The sequence below is a fragment of the Leguminivora glycinivorella genome, chromosome 9 (genome assembly GCF_023078275.1).
Source record: "Leguminivora glycinivorella isolate SPB_JAAS2020 chromosome 9, LegGlyc_1.1, whole genome shotgun sequence".
Classification (NCBI taxonomy): Eukaryota; Metazoa; Arthropoda; class Insecta; order Lepidoptera; family Tortricidae; genus Leguminivora; species Leguminivora glycinivorella.
This window is the reverse complement of record NC_062979.1, coordinates 22581703-22601773: the sequence shown is the minus strand read 5'-3', so window position 1 is coordinate 22601773 and position 20071 is coordinate 22581703. Positions and strand designations below refer to the sequence as shown.

Below are 20071 nucleotides of genomic sequence, written 5' to 3'. Positions count from 1 at the left end.
CCGGCGAGACCACTTTGAGGGTCACGAACGCTGCTGTACGGCGTGCCTCTCCGAAACATCTGAACGCGGCCACAATGCGAGGACTTCGCGAAGCGTTTCTTATAAAGGCATACCCGTTTAAGCTGCCGTAGCGAATGTAACGTCAGTTACACGCACATTAGCACTTAAATTATTTTCCAGTGTGCAGCACAACACTATGGGTGGGCCATCTATCCAAGCTCGCCACGCAAGAAGAGCTTTCCGACTTGTTTGGCGCCATCGGCGGTGTAGTGTCCATTGATGTAGTCGCCCCTCGTGGCTGCGCTTTCGTGGTGATGGAGAGGCGGCGCGACGCACACAAGGCGCTAACTACGCTGAACAAACACAAGCTGCATTCGAAGGAAATTGCCGTGAGTTACTTTTTAACCGACTTCAAAAAAGGAGGAGGTTCTCAATTCGACTGAATGTTTTTTTTTTTTATTTTTTTTTTTGTATGTATGTTACTCGATATCTCCGAGAATCGTGGATCGATTTTCAAAATTTTTTTTTTGATCGAACGGGTATAACCCCGAGATGGTCCCATTGGGACCAAGTCAGGGTCTGATGATGGGATCTTGGAGAAATCGAGGGAACTCTTCAAATGTTATAGGCACATGTAAGGTTTTTAGTGTATTTTTCAAAGGTACACCAGTATTTACGCCTGGCAGTAGTAATTTTATGTGGCTGAGCTGATGATGGAAGGTCAACTCCTCAATGGTTAGGAGTTAAAGGATAATTCTTTCACTACTGTACATATATTCAGACTGATACATATAATATCACTAGGAACCACTAAAAATCAACAAATAAATAAACTTTTTAACAAAAAATAAAACCGCCTTCAAAAATAAGCGCGTTACAAAACACGGAGAAACTAAAAAGCCAAAAATAATAAACCTTTGAATTCAGATTTCTTATCGTATTGCAATAATCTAAACATCCAAATTATAAACAAATAAATTATTTTTGAAGGCGGGACCAGCCTGCGCATGGTTGGGAGGGGCAAACAGGTCTGGTACCGACTTCAAAAATAATTTATTTGTTTATAATTTGGATGTTTAGATTATTGCAATACGATAAGAAATCTGAATTCAAAGGTTTATTATTTTTGGCTTTTTAGTTTCTCCGTGTTTTGTAACGCGCTTATTTTTGAAGGCGGTTTTTTGGACTAAATAATCTGAAAACACCTTAAAATTATCTAAAAACTAATCTGCAAATGTGGAGATTTCTGGTAAAATTTGATCAGTGTTACTTAACCTTGTCAGGACATAATATTGTCTTCGGTTACCGCGATAGTTACTCATGCAATAAAACTATGGAAACGGATTAAATCGCGTATAATGAATTTACAATTCATCCCGACGTTTCGAACACTTTACAGCGTTCGTGGTCAACGGTTGACTGAGGAAAAATTACAATTAATGTCCAATTTATGCTATTGAGTTTGACCCATTTTTGATCAACTAAAGTTACTATATAGTTTGTCTTTCTTTTAAGCAAGGACTTGAGGATCGGTTCTATGTAATGTTAGCGACATACATAGAAACTAGTTTACTCCTTAAGTTTAATGTAGAAATCAAGAAAATGAGGGCATCATTATTGGTGCACTTAGTAAATACTATAAAAGCCTTCAAGTTAACTTGATTCTATCATTTTACCGCTTCCTTAAATTCTGACAACTAGATATTTATCTTCATTTTTTCCAGGTGGCCTGGGCGCCGGGCAAAGGCGTGAAGGGCCGCGAATGGAAGGATTACTGGGAAGCAGAGCTAGGAGTCTCTTACTTGCCCTGGAACGCACTACATGCGCGTTGGGTGCTCGGAGCCCTATCTCTAGACGCGTTGGAAGATGGAGGCGCTGTTGATGAGGAGACGTTACCACCGTGGCTACCTCCTAGGGTAAGTGGCTATAATAAGACTTAAAACAGTTCCGGCGGGGTCGCCATGATAAGGATACAGAGATACAGAGCCCAATCTAACAAAATCTTTTTCAATGGTCTGAAACTGGTTAGGTTCTTTGCCTACCTGCCTTAAAGGGCCTTTCACGTCTGTTGGGAGCTTGAAACCCTGTTTTAAGACGCGTTAGATGATGGTTCTGTTGATCAAATTGGACATCTCGTACGTAGATAGGAGACCGTAGCAAGTTTTATAAGCATGGCAGCCATTCTCTTTCCGTGTCTCGTTAGGCGTATACGCCATAGATTATATTGTGTTTTGTCCACAGATCCTCCCCAAGACCCTAATGGACGGTATGGTGGGGATGATGCCCATGGGCATCCCCGGCGCGCCCGGCATACCCCCCATGCCCAACGCCATGCCCAACGCTATGCCCAACCCGTTACAGAACGCAATGCCCAACGCAATGCAAAATGCGATGCCTAACGCGATGCAAAACGCCATGCCTAACGCGATGCAGAATTCGATGCCTAATGCTATGCAGAATGCGATGCCTGGGGCAATGCCAGGGATGTCGGCGTTGCAGTTACCGCCGCCCGGGTACGTATAAAACTCTCGTGCGACTCAAATATTTTATGTGGGTTACTCACGTTCAATGTGGACGATCCCGCCTTCACTACTAAAATGCGCTGCGCGTCGTTACTTTTTGAAAAAGATCCTCGGAGTTGGATCCAAACATGTCGGGTATGTACCTATCTAAATTGTCAGTTTCCCTTCTAGAATTACTTGAAAAGTCGGTTGTAAGTTTTTACTCTGGTTTGCAACGCGTTCAATGGGGACTCCATCATTATAGCCATCAATTTTAACTAAGGAGACCATGCTGATGATAGTATTAGGAGTTAGGTTATTGACTACAATGGTGCAGTATATTGCAGAACTGCAAAGGATTAAATCAACACAAGAACATAACAGACTCAATTTTAAATATTTTCTAAATACCTATGTACATGTGACGTGTAAAAGTGCCCCTGTGGCCTATTTGCTGAATAAATTATTTTGGTTTTAGATTTTTTGATTTTTTTGACTACAGAAGTTACCAATCTTTTTTAATTCGCGGCGCCCTTGCAAGTTTATCTGACTATATATTGATTTAAACTAACACGATCTTCACTCATATTATTAAATTAAAACGGGACTTAATCGCGCAAAACTTACGAGTCCGAAACGTCGGGTTAAATATAAACGTAAGTTTTACGCGATTAAGTCCCGTTTTATCTGACTAGCTAGGTTATTCGGAATGGATAGGTAACATGTTGCAAAGCGACTTACAGCACTGCTTACTCTCTACGAAACCCAAAGCGCAGCAGCGCAAAATTTGGGATTCCCTGCTGTACTACATATCATCATCATATCAGCCCTTTATCGCCCACTGCTGAGCATAGGCCTCTCTTCTAGGCCACTTACCCCGGTCCTGAGCTAGTCTCATCCAGTTGTGACCCGTAATTTTCCGGATGTCGTCCACCCGACGAGCTAACGGATGCCAAGCGCTTACATCTGTGAGCGTCCACCATTCTGTTAACATTTTAGTCCATCTGCCATCAGCCCATCACTCTGCCTGGCAACATGTCCCGCCCAACTCCATTCTAGTTTGGTAATGACGAAACCCACGTCTAGAACCTTGGTGCGACGACGGATCTCGGCATTCCTCACCCGATCTTGAATCTTGATGCCTAGCTTGGCGCGCTCCATGGCTCTCTGTGCAACTCGGATCCTATGCACAGCCTACACATATGCTTTACATATATTGAACTTGATAATAAATGATTGTATTACTTCACAGGATGGGCCCGGGTCTTCCTCCTGGTATGCCGCCGGGGATGCCTCCCGGCTTGCGGCCACCGAACATGCCTACGCAAGTACCCGGTCAGTACTACTCATCCATTTGTCCAACAAAACGTCAATTGACGTGCGAGGTTACTGTCCAATAACATCGGGCATTTTGAGTGGAAGTTTATACACGGTGTAATATAAAGCAACCGAAACATTTTTAAACATTGTCGTCACAGAACTGACAGCGAGTCAATTTTTGTTAACGACTTACGCTAATTTGGGGTCCTAAATTCTAAAACTGCCCTTACACGCGATTTAACATGACGCGATTTCCGGCAACACGCTTCTCTCACGTAAAGCGGGGTCACTGTATAATAGGCTACTTGCCTCCTAGTCAAATCAGCTTCTTTTTAAGAACTGTCAAAACAAATTTGAATGACTTGCTAATATGAAATTTATATGAAATCGAATTGAGTGACGTCACGGTTACTTTATATATACCTGATTTATTAAATAGAAATTGGATTTAAAAATAACTTCTATCCATGTTGTTCTCTGATGCTTTATTTCGTGCATGGTATAAAATATTTTATTATAACTACAGTCAAGTTCCCTATGGACAAAGGTCCCTCCTTTGACTAGACTCCGAATTTGTCAGTTACCCGTATACTTAAAGTTGTATTTGTTGGACAGGTATGCAGCCTGAAACAGGTATGCCGCCGACCAGCGCCTTGCTGAGGTTCCCGGGAATGCCACCACAGCCCATACAGTCCATGCCTCAACCAGGTTAGTCTTCAATATTATCATCGTCAGTAGCAGTTTTTAGAAATGATAATGGAAATGCTTCCATTAGGTCAAATCAAAAATGTACTTTTCGAGTAAGGAACAGCGGGGCAAATCTTAACTGGGGGGCAAATGTAACTGGTCCATTTTTTCCATAATATTAAATAGAGTGTTTACCGATTATATATGGTAGGCGTGTTCAGTGGACACATGTAGAACTCAACATCATAGTGTAATAATGGAAAAAATGGACTAGCTACAAACAACGCGAGTAGAACTCGCACTTGGCCGGTTTTTAGGGTTCCGTAGTCAACTAGGAACCCTTATAGTTTCGCCATGTCTGTCTGTCCGTCCATCCGTCCGCGGATAATCTCAGTAACCGTAAGCACTAGAAAGCTGAAATTTGGTACCAATATGTATATCAATCACGCCAAAAAGTGCAAAAATAAAAAGTGGAAAAAAATGTTTTATTAGGGTACCCCCCCTACATGTAAAGTGGGGGCTGATATTTTTTTTCATTCCAACCCCAACGTGTGATATATTGTTCGATAGGTATTTAAAAATGAATAAGGGTTTCGTTATCGTTTTTTGATAATATTAATATTAGGCTTAAAATAAATTTAAAAGTGGAAAATGTCTGCCTTGCAGACGTTTCTGCTAATCAGAAGTTAAAATATTAATATTCTCGGAAATAATCACTCCTAAAGGAAAAAAAGTGCGTCCCCCCCCCTCTAACTTTTGAACCATATGTTTAAAAAATATGAAAAAAATCACAAAAGTAGAACTTTATAATAGACCCAGAGCCCAGGCCCGCCAGACCTTCCTCAAATTCTCAAGGATGAAACTTTGGGACAATGTAGAGTTCATATCGGCGGTTAATGTGTACATATTTTCTAGTTCGGCCCATCGGCCAATTTTTTGCTATCAAGTGATGAAGGTGAAAAAAAAAAGTGCTTACTTTCCTTAAATTCTCAAGGCTGATTTTTATATATGTGTTAGAGCACGTTGTTAGAAATTGGTTATCATCAATGCCAGACCGTTTCCGCCGGCCATAACTTTTACCAGACGCGACAAAGTTGGCAAAAAACGACTCTAACTTACCTCATTTTCTCAAGCCTGATTTTGATATATGATACGCAGGGACCTGTAACTAGGCCGTTTGTAAGCAGCCAGACCAATCGGATGGACCCAACCATCCGCCAGACCGACTTAAAGTTTCGATATGAGCATTAGTAGAGTTGAAATATTCCGGGTCTATAAAAGCTAAAAACTTGAATTTTCTACATTAAGCTACGTGTATATTGTATACTTGACGTAATAAGCGACTTTCAAAAATTTTACTTCTAAGGAAATAAAAAAATGAAAGTTTATATGTGGTGCAAGATTAATTTTAAGCTATGAATTTTATTTACACTGCGTAAGTACATGTGTATTTTATTATAAATATAACTTTTACCAGACGCGACAAAGTTGGCAAAAAACGACTCTAACTTACCTCATTTTCTCAAGCCTGATTTTGGTATATGATACGCAGGGACCTGTAACCAGACCGTTTGTAAGCAGCCAGACCAATCGGATGGACCCAACCATCCGCTAGACCGACTTAAAGTTTCGATATGAGCATTAGTAGAATTGAAATATTCTGGGTCTATAAAAGCTAAAAACTTGAATTTTCTACATTAAGCTACGTGTGTATTGTATACTTGACGTAATAAGCGACTTTCAAAAATTTTACTTCTAAGGAAATAAAAAAATGAAAGTTTATATGTGGTGCAAGATTAATTTTAAGCTATGAATTTTATTTACACTGCGTAAGTACATGTGTATTTTATTATAAATTTAAAGAAGAAAAGTAAATTAAACTTTTTTTTCGGTCGTCGAACAAGGTGGTTTAAAATTAGTTTTAAGATCGATCCTTTTTAATTTGTGGGCGAGGGACCTCACACTATGTATAAAGGCACTATGTGTCTGTTGCATATAATGTCAAATCCTTCGCATACTACAAAAGTTATTTAAGCATTTATATAACTTCAGTTAAAATGAGGTGGAAAGTATAAGTGTATATGTTGTGTACACACGTAAAGTATTCTAAACTTTTTATAACGGCATACATGTATTTGAAGAATGCCAAAAATGTATTCGTGTCTGAAAATTCAGCATCTCCGACATGGGTTATAACGGGGTTGATGATGTTCGTATTGAGTACAAATGTTTAAACTTCCTAAACTTGTAATTCTAAAGTTCGTCACTTAGGTATGTTACCATGTTTTGTAGGAGAAAGGAAATTCGTTTAGTTATATACCGTTGTAACATTGATTGTTTACTTCTTTGAATTGAATATTTAATTTATCACCACCTTGTTGCTTGCTGTACCAATTTGTTTTTTCCTTGTTTACGTTATTTATAATATAAAAATCAATTCGTTATTCAAGTTTTTAGCTTTTATAGACCCGGAATATTTCAATTCTACTAATGCTCATATCGAAACTTTAAGTCGGTCTGGCGGATGGTTGGGTCCATCCAATTGGTCTGGCTGCTTACAAATGGTCTAGTTACAGGTCCCTGCGTATCATATATCAAAATCAGGCTTGAGAAAATGAGGTAAGTTAGAGTCGTTTTTTGCCAACTTTGTCGCGTTTGGTAAAAGTTATATTTATAATAAAATACACATGTACTTACGCAGTATAAATAAAATTCATAGCTTAAAATTAATCTTGCACCACATATAAACTTTCATTTTTTTATTTCCTTAGAAGTAAAATTTTTGAAAGTCGCTTATTACGTCAAGTATACCTACAATATACACGTAGCTTAATGTAGAAAATTCAAGTTTTTAGCTTTTATAGACCCGGAATATTTCAACTCTGCTAATGCTCATATCGGAACTTTAAGTCGGTCTGACGGATGGTTGGGTCCATCCGATTGGTCTGGCTGCTTACAAACGGTCTAGTTATAGGTCCCTGCGTATCATATATCAAAATCAGGCTTGAGAAAATGAGGTAAGTTAGAGTCGTTTTTTGCCAACTTTGTCGCGTCTGGTAAAAGTTATGGCCGGCGGAAACGGTCTGGCATTGATGATAACCAATTTCTAACAACGTGCTCTAACACATATATAAAAATCAGCCTTGAGAATTTAAGGAAAGTAAGCACTTTTTTTTTTTCACCTTCATCACTTGATAGCAAAAAATTGGCCGATGGGCCGAACTAGAAAATATGCACACATTAAACGCCGATGTGAACTCTACATTGTCCCAAAGTTTCATCCTTGAGAATTTGAGGAAGGTCTGGCGGGCCTGGGCTCTTGATCTATAAAGACTTTCTAGGAAAATTGTTTTGAACTTGATAGTTGCAGTAGTTTCTGAGAAAAATACGAAAAACTACGGAACCCTACACTGAGCGTGGCCCGACACGCTCTTGGCCGGTTTTTTTAAATTATAAATGGGCCAAGAATAGACTAATAGAAAGACGTGGTCTACGATATATGTATGATGATAATGTATGAAATAATGTTGTGGTCAGGTATGGCGGCGTTACCCGGCTTCTTAGGAGGACTGCTGGCCGTGGGAGGCCTCGTGGGAGGCGTGGGCGGCGTGCCGCTGCACCACGCGCCCCCGCATCAGCAAATGCAGGTCAGTTTGTAGGACACTGTAGTAGCCGGTACACTTTTCTAAGGGTGTGCGGTGTGCCCACCAGTAGCGGTTGGTCCATACAAGCCGATTCCCACCGGCTTGCCTAAAATTGATTACTAGTAAAGTACCTTAATGTTAAGGTAGGTTTGTTTATGCTCAGTGTTGCCTAGCAGAAATTTTCACCAGCCGCCACTGGTGCCCACACACACGTATTCGGAGGGATTCGGAGAACATTGTCACACCTCGGACGCTGGCGATCAAATATATGAAAGAGGCGCGTTCCTAGCACACAGTCTAAGCTCGTGTAGGTGAAAGCGCACTATGCTTGTATTCGTGAAATATGACAGGTCGACTATTCGCGTTTTTGACAGGCGGTAACTGTGAGGTAACCGAGAGGAGGTGGGCGGCACTTTCAGCGGGGAGCGGGAGTGGCCATACTGTACGATAATACTCTTTATTATTCTGTGACATGGTGATGCCGTCTCTTACTATCTAAGCAGAAAGAGATGTTTATTGTAATTCCGTGTGTATTTTTAATACTACGACCGACTTTGAGGATTATTTTTTAATTTTGAAAGAGACGCCCTCATAAATGTTTGCCGAATCACTATATTAATGGGAATAAATGTCTGATGATTAAAATACTTTGTTATTGTGAGATCTAGTCCGAGTTCCGACAAATTTCTAGTGAAATTGAGACACCGGTGCGCTCCGCTAAATTATGAGAAGTGTAGCGTTTATTTTTTAACCCCCGACGCAAAAACGAAGGGGTGTTATAAGTTTGACGTGTCTGTCTGTCTGTCTGTCCGTCTGTCTATCTGTCTGTCTGTCTGTCTGTCTGTCTGTGTGTGTGTCTGTCTGTGGCATCGTAGCTCCCGAACGGATGAACCGATTTAGATTTAGTTTTTTTTTTGTCTGAAAGCTGAGTTAGTCGGGAGTGTTCTTAGCCATGTTTCATGAAAATCGGTCCACTATGTCGCGGTCGGGGGTTTTTTCAAAATTTTAATATTCAGTACCTATGTTAAAATTTCTGCTACGCAACACTGAGCAAAAAGAAACCTACCTAAACATTAGGTACTTTACTAGTAATCAATTTTAGGCAAGCCGGAATCGGCTTGTATGGACAGCCGCTGCTGCTATGTATTATCATGATATTACTGTACTTGTAAAAGAAGTATTGAGTTTCTGAACATCCGATATCGGTTCAGATAATGTGAAAACGCACTATGTTTAATGTCTGATTTATTAGCAGGGCCCGTAACTTTCATGCCGATGACATAAATTTGACGTCACGCAGCATACCTATAGGATGATTCAAGAGTTTTATTTAATAAGTTAATCATTATTCGTCAATCATTTTAACTATGACTTCAAAACTAATCTGAAAATCTACGTGATCCTACTTGATACGTGAAAAGTAAATTAATATATTATTTTATTTTTTATACATACATATGATTAAATAGTCTTGTTACCATATTTCAATAAATTATAAAACCAAAACAAAATTGTTTTCTTTTCGTTTCACGTATCAAGTAGGTATTAATTATTTCACGTATGAGTAGCTCACTTTTGAAGTCATTTGTACATGATTAAATTGATTAATTATTACAATAAAATTATTTGAATCATCCTATATACAGCGTTGACGTCACGCTTGATGTCATCGGCATGAAAGTTACGGGCCCTGTTTATTAGCAAATTACCTAATTTCATGTTCATATCTTTCTACAGCAAAGGGTGTCAGAGGTGACGAGGACAGACGATGCCATGGACCTGGATACAGAGGACCATAATGAGGAAGTGCCCAGTGAACAACCCCCGCCACTATCGGATCAGGTGAGTTTGGTCATAAATTAAATATAACAAGATCATACCATCCCATACATTAAAATGCGACCGCCTACGAACGCGCTTACACTCCACCACACATAGATGGCGCCACAAAAAAATGCCTTGTTGTCACCGATTATTTGTAGATTGGCATTAAGTGTCAATTCCTAGCCGTAACTCTATGTCAAAAGTGACACTTAACGCCATCTACAAGTATAATCGAAAGCTACAAGACATTTTTTTGTGGCGCCATCTATGTGTGGAGTGTAAGCGCGGTCTTAGGCGGTCGCATTTTAATGTATGGGATGGTATGATCTTGTTATATTTAATCTATGGTTTGGTATATTCCAAAATTTTCTTTATAGGAAACCATCGTTAGATCTTAACCTGTCAACACTTTCTTGCCAACACTATGTGATTATTACGAGCAAAGCCAATTATATGGGAAATTGCAGTTTGTCTCGATTTCCATTTTTCATGATGGAGAAATACTAGGAAATAAATTAACCATTAAGTTGGCGAAAAACGTGGGTGATTATGAGCCTTTTCTGATACCGAAGAATTAAAAAATAGTGAAGAACGTGGTGTGCTGTGCGTCATTTATTTAAGGTTTAAGAAATATTGTTGAAATTAAAGTGTTGCAAACAACAAATATGACAAAAAATATGCTTAGTTAATAACCTGTATTTTTTTTAAAATTATGGATGGGCTACGTGGCCTACGATGGAGTGAGCTCGCCCAGAAGATGCCTGTTCACTCTCGATTTGAAGGTAGCCGGGTTATATGAGCTCGGAAATGTAGCGGCCGGCAAGGAATTCCACTCCTTGGCAGTGCGCATAAGAAAAGAAGAAGCATAGCGCTTCGTGCGAATGCGCGGAATATCTACCAAGTAATAACGTTTAATTGTGTTGCTTAATTTCAAACTTGGGTAAATCTATTCCTCTATAAGGTTGATTATCTTTCTGATCAATATTGAATTTTTTATATGCTCAACTATGGATTTACCCAGTAGTGTTTGTTTGTCCCACAGCTCCAAGCGCTCCTCTCGAAACCGCCGCCCGGCTTCAACTCCTCCGAACCTCCCCCCACCTTCAACCTGTCCGAGCCGCCCCCCACCGCGCCCGGCGCCGACGACAAGCCCGACGACAAGCGCGACCGCGACCGCAGGGACCGCGAGCGCCGGGACCGCGGCGACCGGGACCGCAGGGATCGCGACCGCGGGAATAGAGACAGGGAGAGAGGAGGACGGGATCGCGATAGGTGAGTTCATTTGTCACAGATAATTCTCTTAGTGTGAATTTTAACATTTGCAATCTACCTCTTCGAGCCGCTCCACACTTTACACATAAACCTGAAGACAAATAGACAAGGGCAACCGTGGCCGCCCCTACCAGTGGCCTATTTCACTAGGAAGACAATTGTCGCCCGACAGTGACACTTTGTCGTTCATTGCCTGTTCTACAAGGAAATATTGAAGCTGAGTAACTAAATTTAATATTACTTATCAACCCAGAATTCGGGTCGGTTGCATCAAACCATCTGTCTCCGTTAAAGCATTCGTTAAATTTTATTGTATGGGAAGTTCTATAGACGTCTGCTGCGTGACGATGATGTGTCTCGTTGATGCAACTAATCCTTAGGCACAAAATTGTCAATGTCACTGTGAAATAGCCCACGGGACCGCAGCTCGCAGATACAGCGATCGGGATTATAGGGACATAGATAGCTGCGGACGGGATCACAATAGGCGAGTTTTTAACATATCTGCCCGTAGTGTGTGCAAAATTTTCCTGTTGAAATGTGCCGTGGAAATTTTTAATTGAAAAAAATCTCTTTGCCAAGTCAATACATGGACGTCTCGACAGTAAACGACGATAAATCATGCGGCCTTTGGAAAGGGACAATTAACGTCACATAAGCAAGAAAGAGACAACGCTCTACGAAGACGAAAACCGAAGTGCAATCTTTTTTTTTTAAATTATAAATGGGCTTACTCTTGGCCACAGACTAGCCAAAAGCAAAGACATGACCTACAATGGAGTGAGCTCGCCCAGAAGATGCCTATTCACTCTTGATTTGAAGGTTGCCGGGTTATATGAGCTCGGAAATATAGCCGCCGGCAAGGAATTCCACTCCTTGCCAGTGCGCATAAGAAAAGAAGAAGCAAAGCGCTTCGTTCGGATTCGCGGAATATCTACCAAGTAAGGATGGAGACCGGCCGTGCGTCTAACGCCGTTTTCACATTATCCGATCCGATATCGGATGTCGGAAGGATTTCAATAGAAAAAATCCAAGATGGCGCCTGTAATGTATGGGATATCGGTCCGACATCCGATATCGGATCGGATAATGTGAAAACGCACTAAGAGTCCGATGGTAGAATGGAGACGGTGGAATAAGCTCGTGTAGCGCTTGTCGCCAGGCTCATGTTGTATTTTTGTTCACAATGATATAAAAATTAAACGATTAACTTTGTCAACAGGGAGCGAGGCGATCGTGACCGGGACCGCGACCGTGACCGCGGCGGGCGTGACCGGCGCGACCGGGACCGCGATCGTGACCGCGACAACCGCGGGGACCGGTTTAACGCGCCGAGGGATAACAATAACAGGTGAGTTATTTATTACTGTTGTTGGGCGATTCTAAAAATCGCTTTTCGAGGTCTCAAGCTGTGTATAATTGTATATGCGACACAGGCAAACTGTTGCATCCGTTTGGTTACCCCTTGCAGTTCAATACAAAGTCGAATGGGATGAGTTTTCTAGTCTCTCTCGTCCCGCCGTCACTTGACGTGGTCTGGCTTTACGCCTAGAAATTTGTGGGACTCAACAATATATATTCTACGTAGTGCCACATCTCGGACACAGGCAATCAAATATATGAAAGAGGCGCGTTCCTAGCACACATTCTAAGCTCGTGTAGGTGAACGCGTACCATGCTTGTATGAGTGAGATATGACAGGTCGACTGTTCGCGTTTTTGACAGGCGGTAACTGTAGGGTAACCGAGAGGGGGTGGGCGGCACTCTCAGCATGCGGGGATCCAGGGGGGAGGGGTCGTGGGGGTCATGACCCCCCCCTGAAGCCTAGGTTGGCCATACAAATAGACCACGTGACCCCCCTCCTAGGGCCTGGGCCTTTACCACGTGACCCCCCCCTGGGCACGAAGCTGGATCCGCGCTTGACTTTCAGCGGGGAACGGGAGTGGCCATACTGTACGATAGTACTCTTTATTATACTGTGGTAGTGCTAAGGGCCAGTTGCATCAACCACACTTATCTGATACCTCAACATCACGCAGCAGAAGTCTATAAAAATTTCCGAAGAAGAGTAGAAATTTCAGAAATCTATAAAAAGTCCATACAACGCTTGGGAACGCTTAAATTCTGTAATGTACGTCTTTTTCTTTTACCCCCACTACCCTACGCTACATTCAATCTCATGAATGAATATTTGTCGCAGGGAACGAAGCCGATCAAAATCCCCGCGCGAAGGGGCAGGAGGGGAGAAGTCTCTACAGGAACGGTTGTGGGAGATGGCCAACGGCAAGCGAGACGAGTTCCCTCAGCCTCAACAACAGGACAATATGGGTAACTTATTTTTTCTACTCGTCGACTGTCAATTAGGACACCACAGACTAAACTATAAGTGCTAACTTTTCAGTGTTGGATACTCTATGGCAGTTCCGACTCAATTATAATAAGCTCATTATAGTTGACTTTAGTCATTATAGTTGTTTCTTTCTCATTATAGTTGACTGTAATAATTTCAAAAATAGAACTTCATACAATTTCTATACTAATTTGCGATACCTCGTAAATTTGTCGGCATCTGAAACACATTTTTTTATCTGTCGCGTTATCGGCCAATCAGACACGGTTATTACAAACAATTGGTTGCTAGGTAATTCGATGTTAATACAACCGTGAACGACGCTATTAACATTAATTTTAACTTGCATGAATGATGATATTTCCGTCCATTGATGATGAAGATAGTGATATAATTAAGCTTTTCACTCTCGTACCGTACTATTAGGCCACTCAGCAAAGCTTCGTGGCCTAAACATGGTACTCGACTGAAAAGCTTTGTATTATATCACGATTGTATAAAATACTATTATAATTATTATTATTTATTGAACTAGCGACTGTCGCCTTGATTTATTTGCCGGGTCAACATCGAAGCATGCGGGGCAATGTTCTAATATGGTAAACGGGTAGCGCACGAGTTTTTCCCGGTCGAGCGACTTGCCTCGGTCGAGACACGTCTTTATTGAAGGTTTGCCCCGTGAGCACACTGCTTTGCTCTATGTGGACGCGCCTTATAGGTCTTAAGAGGCCGAAGCAGGTCAAAATCCCCTCGCGAAGGGGCAGGAGGGGAGGTCGTTATAGAAACTGCTGTGGGAGATGGCCAACGGCAAGAGAGACGAATTCCCTCGGCCACAACACCAGGACAATATATTTTCCCCTCACTAGCTCGGAAACACGTGTTTTGTTCTTTAACACCAGCGGGTAAAAACGCATTTTATCTACTAGTAGGTGGTACTGGTGGGTAAAGTACTTTGACCTTGAATAAAGTCGAATTAACTGCTTTAAAATTGATAAAAGTAGGTGAATCTAGTAATAAAGATGATTTACCACCTGTGGAACTACTGGAAGCAGTGATAAGACGCATTTTTTGCGTTGTAGTTTCATCGCTATAGTGAGAGGAAAAGTTTTATGTTACACTCGGGTGCAAACGTATTTTACTTCTCGTGTGTTAAAAAACTCGCAAGTTCAGGATTCTATTCTCGAACCACTCGCTTCGCTCGTGGTTCAACTATAGAATCCTTTCACTTGCTCTTTTTTCAGTTCCACACTCGGCGTTAAAATACAACTTTGCCCCCTTGTATAACAAATAACTATTTTTACACGTTTATAAAAGGAAAAAACAAAAAATAACTTACAGGAAACACATTATGAGAAAATCTAACCTAGAGTTCCGCTAGTTGCGGGTATTATGATATTGCAGTATGGGCCCCTATCATCATCATACCAGCCATTTATCGCCCACTACTGAGCATAGGCCTCTCTTCTAGTAAGCGAATTTTCCCAGGCCTGGGCTAGTCTCATCCAGTTGTGACCCGCTGTTTTCCGCATGTCGTGGGCCCTTAGTCAGGCGTAACAATATTTAGAGAAAGTTCAGACTACACGGGCTGTGTTTTGATAGCTGGGGCCCATTTCTCGAAGCTACAAGTTACAATTTACAAGTGGTTGTCAATGTCTAATATGACAAGTTGGAAAGAGACTTCCACTTGTAACTTGTAACTTGTAACTTTCAGTTTTGAGAAATGGTGGCCCCTGGTAGTTACCCTATATGTATGTACAGTCTAGCAACTGCACATTTTTCCGTTTACGCTGCAACCTACTTAAGGCCGAGCCGTAATTTATTATTTTAAGTAAAGGTAAATTTAGTGCGTACCTAGCTCTCTTACGATAATCATCAACTAAAGGAACTGCCAATTAAGTTGCCTAGTGTAACCATTTTAAGGTGAAATAAACCAGTATAACATAACTCCATCTCTTCATCATCTCTCAACGCACTCAACCATCTCAAGCAAGTGTACGGACTAACTGGCCCGTACATTAAATGGTCCTTCGAGCCTCTGCGTGTCCTGGAATCTCAAAAAGGTAATAGTGTTTTTGTTACTTTGGTACGATAGTGAATCGGTTTGCTGGCCTCCCACAAGCGGGTCTCCCCAGTAAAATTGAGAAGGCACAAATATCGTATTTAAAGTGCAGAAGCTCTGATTACCTGTGGAAGGAAAGGACGCCACACAGAACCACCGGTGATACAGTCATCAACTACACGAGGATCAGAAGACGCGCAGGAATCTGGATCTTCAAAACTAGCAACTAATTATCTGCCGTCGGGGTGCTTGAAAAAACGCCGGCGGGGGTGCAACTTCAAATTAACTAACAGCAACTTCAGGCTCAACTTACTACAAAGTCAAGCCTAACTTGAACAACTTAACTCACTTCAAGATCAACTTTCAACTTCCTTCTAACGACAAACTCATCATGACTAAACTTCAACAACAGCAAACCTGCTTTGAGAACATCAAGGCATTGTGTGTCAACTACAAAAAGGATTCGGCAGGCAGGAAAACTCGTGACTACTTAACCAAGCGGATAACTTCTCTCGACGCCTTATGGGGTGACTTCGAGAACCAACATGGGGTCCTTGAAAAGGAAATCGAGGACAAGAACATTAACTACTTCCAGGAAGATATTTACACGAAAACTAAAGCTATGTATGACGTCACTAAGGCGGACATGCTGAACTTGATGCAAAAACTAACTGACGCGAAGAGCACAGTCAGATTTGATCTTACAGATTTTTTGGAAGACATGGAATCTGGTTCGGACAGCGTCATTCAACTTCTTAACAAACAAGAATGCAACTTCAAGGCAATTGATCGAGCGATGTCAAAAATAAATGTCGGCGTAAACAGCGAAAAGTGGGAACTAGAGGACAATCTTAACATTCTGAAGTCAAAATGGACGGAAATCGACAAGCAACACTGGGAAATAGACGGCTTGCTCAAGGGTTCTCACGAAACTTACTACCAAATATTCACCGACATAGAAAATAGATACGATTCTATGCGCAAGGAACTCAACAGCAAGATATGGTCAACCTTACACTATCAGAAATCGGCGCCGCGCATCTCAATACCCGAATTCTCAGGAAATTATAACCAATGGATTTCTTTCAAAGATCTTTTCATAGAAACCGTCCACAATAACCCAACTATCAACAAGGCGCAAAAAATGCAGCATCTGAAAACTAAGCTTCGCGGAGAAGCGGAAAGATTGGTCCAGCATCTGACAATAAATGCCGACAACTATAAATCATGCTGGGATATCTTAAACCAGCGTTACGATAACCGACGTCTTCAATTTATTTCATTTATGAACACCATGCTGAATTTACCTAACATTCAGCAGCCGGACGGCCACAATCTGAAGAAAATGCATGACGTCATAACTGAATGTCTGAGTGGACTAAACAATATTGGCTTGGATACTACGACCTGGGATCCTATTATTGTTCATTTAATGACTTTGAAACTAGACACCACCACCCACAGCGACTACGTACGGGACCTTCAAGATCACAGGGAAGTTCCAGTCTTACACGACTTTCTTTTCTTTTTGGAAAGCAAATTCATGGCTTACGAAACCATGAAAAGCTCCAAAAAGGATATAAACTCGCAGCAGAAGCCAGCACCCATCAAAACTTTCAACAAGGATCATCAGGCCAAGAAAACTAACTACAATAACTTCAACTATTTCAAGAATAATTCCAAGACATATCACGCGACCTACGGTCAGTGCCCTCTTTGCAATGGGGAGCACGTGTTGATGCAATGTCAGAAGTTTCTCGACCTAGACACAACTCAGCGAAACAACACGGTCGCAAGACTGCAAGTGTGCAAAAATTGCTTGTTTAGTCACGGGGACAAGGAATGCAGATCCAACAAAACGTGCAAGGAATGTAACTTGCAACATCATTCATTATTGCACAATAATACGGCCAAGAAACAAACAACTTATAATTTTAGAAAAAATAACTTTGAATCTAAGCCATCAACTTCAAATTCAACTCAACAAGCATCCAGCCATCATATAGCTACGAATGGCGTGGAAGTATTGCTAACTACGGTTCAACTTCAACTTCAAGCTAGCGATGGAACATACATTACGCTCCGCGCGCTACTAGACCAGGGGTCACAACTTAACATTATAACTGAAAATGCCACGCAACTACTGAAGCTACCCAGGAAGAAACTCAACGGAACTATAACTGGAATCGGAACTTTAAGCTGCAAAGGGGAGGCAGAGCTTACCTGCAAGTCCTTGCAATCCGATTATACATTCCAAACTAAAGCATTCATTGTTAGAAAAATAACTAGGAACCTTCCCAACTCCACATTCGAGAAAGGGAACTGGACGCACCTACAAAACTTGGAACTAGCGGATGCTGACTTCAACGTGTCGCGCCCTATAGACCTCTTGCTAGGGGCGCACGTTTACGCTGACGCTCTTATGGATGGCGTAATTAGGGGTGGAAGATTGGCTCCGATTGCCCAACAGACCCGTCTAGGATGGATTATTAGCGGGGAACTCGCAACGAATGGCCCACTTAGCTGCCATGTAACTTTAATTAACCTGGAGGAACTTGCCAAGTTTTGGGAAACCGAAGACATCACCCAAAGCGAGGAGAATACGTCTCTTAACGACCAGTGCGAAGCTTACTACCAGCAAACTGTCCAGCGAGGCTCCGATGGGAAATACATTGTGAAATTGCCATTGAGCGCGGACTACGAAAAAAAACTGGGCAATTCTAAACAAATTGCGGTCTCTCAGTTTTTACAACTGGAACGCAAACTACAAAGACAACCTAAACTGGCCGCAATGTACAGGGAATTCATGAAGGAATATGCCGATTTAGAACACATGAAACCTTCGGCCTCAACTTCATCCCAGGACTGCTACCTCCCGCATCATGGGGTGCTAAGGGAAAATGCCATCAGTACGAAGCTAAGGGTTGTTTTTAATGCGTCTCAAAAAACAAGCTCCGGTTACAGCCTAAACAGCCTGCAAGAAAAGGGCCCTAACCTACAAGGGGACATCCAAGCATTGATTCTGAAGTGGAGAGCCTACAAATATGCCTTCTGTGCTGATGTTCAAATGATGTACAGATGCATTTGGATCTCTGAAGACCAGCAGCATCTCCAGAAGATAATATGGCGAAACTCGCCCTCTGAAGCCCTTCAGGAATACCAGCTTTGCACAGTAACCTACGGCCAAAAATGTGCAGGATGGTTAGCCACAAGAACCCTCAAGCAATTGGCTGTTGACGACGGTCATAAATATCCCGAAGCCGCCGAAGCGCTGAAGAATGAATTTTATGTTGATGACCTCATCAGCGGCCGCAACTCAATTGCGGAAGCAATACAACTACAAAAATCCCTAATAAACTTACTTAAAGGTGGAGGCATGAACTTACGAAAATGGTCGGCAAATGACCCAACTCTACTTGAAAATCTAAGCGAAGATCAAATTTCCACACAAACATTTGACTTCAAACATGAAGATTCTATGAAAACTTTAGGGCTTGGCTGGAACCCTAATTCTGACACTTTTTTACTCAACTGGAATCTAAACAATAAGCCTTCAACTAACTTAACGAAACGAACTCTGTTGTCGGAGATATCTCGTCTATATGATCCATTAGGATGGTATAGCCCTGTAACTGTGACCGCCAAGCTAATATTTCAGAAAGTGTGGACAAGCAATATCTCATGGGATCAAGTTCTACCACGCGACATTCAAGAGGAATGGCTGAAATTAAAAACAGAGCTGCAACTACTAAGAAAAATCAAAATTAACAGATGGATCGGCGGAACATCAAAACAAATCGAGCTTTTGGGCTTCTCGGACGCAAGTGAGAAGGCTTTTGCTTGTGTAATATACACTCGCATTAGAGACGAAAGCGGGAAGCCATGCACAACTTTATTAGCAGCGAAAACTAGGGTTGCCCCCATATCACAAAAAACTACTCTTCCAAGATTGGAATTATGCGGAACCCTACTGTTGTCTCAACTAATGAAGAAGGTTATGGAAGCATACAAGAATTACGACATAACTATTAAAGCGTTTTGTGATTCTCAGGTGACTCTCGCATGGCTGCAAGGAGATATATCACGCTGGGAAAAATACGTAGCGAACCGAGTAGCAAAGATCAAGCAAATAATACCGGCAGACAAATGGCATTACATTAGATCTGAGGACAACCCAAGTGACTGTGCTTCGAGAGGCGTGTATCCAAGCAAACTAGTTAACCTCGACCTCTGGTGGCACGGACCGTCTCTTCCCGAAACTAGCCCGAAAAATGATGCTCAAAGTTTGACTTGTCTTTTTGCTACAAACATCGGCGCATTGAAAACCGAAGAAGCAACCCTAACCACAAAGCAGGATAAACACTTCATATACGACCTTCTTGAAAAGTACAGCTCGCTATCACGAGTAATACGA

General features: G+C 41.7%; 1 protein-coding gene across 1 annotated transcript in view; it reads left to right on the top strand.

Moving 5' to 3' along the window:
* The window catches only part of LOC125229353, a 29750-nt gene extending 10038 nt beyond the window's left edge, over positions 1 to 19712 (top strand). Inside the window, exons 10-22 of the mRNA XM_048134173.1 lie at positions 181 to 389; positions 1725 to 1916; positions 2242 to 2513; positions 3754 to 3836; positions 4437 to 4529; positions 8046 to 8155; positions 9890 to 9994; positions 11019 to 11248; positions 12471 to 12599; positions 13449 to 13576; positions 15978 to 17360; positions 17715 to 18858; positions 19709 to 19712. Coding sequence (XP_047990130.1) covers positions 181 to 389; positions 1725 to 1916; positions 2242 to 2513; positions 3754 to 3836; positions 4437 to 4529; positions 8046 to 8155; positions 9890 to 9994; positions 11019 to 11248; positions 12471 to 12599; positions 13449 to 13576; positions 15978 to 17360; positions 17715 to 18858; positions 19709 to 19712 — 4082 coding nt within the window. The remainder of the gene's footprint in view (positions 1 to 180; positions 390 to 1724; positions 1917 to 2241; positions 2514 to 3753; positions 3837 to 4436; positions 4530 to 8045; positions 8156 to 9889; positions 9995 to 11018; positions 11249 to 12470; positions 12600 to 13448; positions 13577 to 15977; positions 17361 to 17714; positions 18859 to 19708) is intronic.
* Positions 19713 to 20071: the final 359 nt, after the last annotated feature.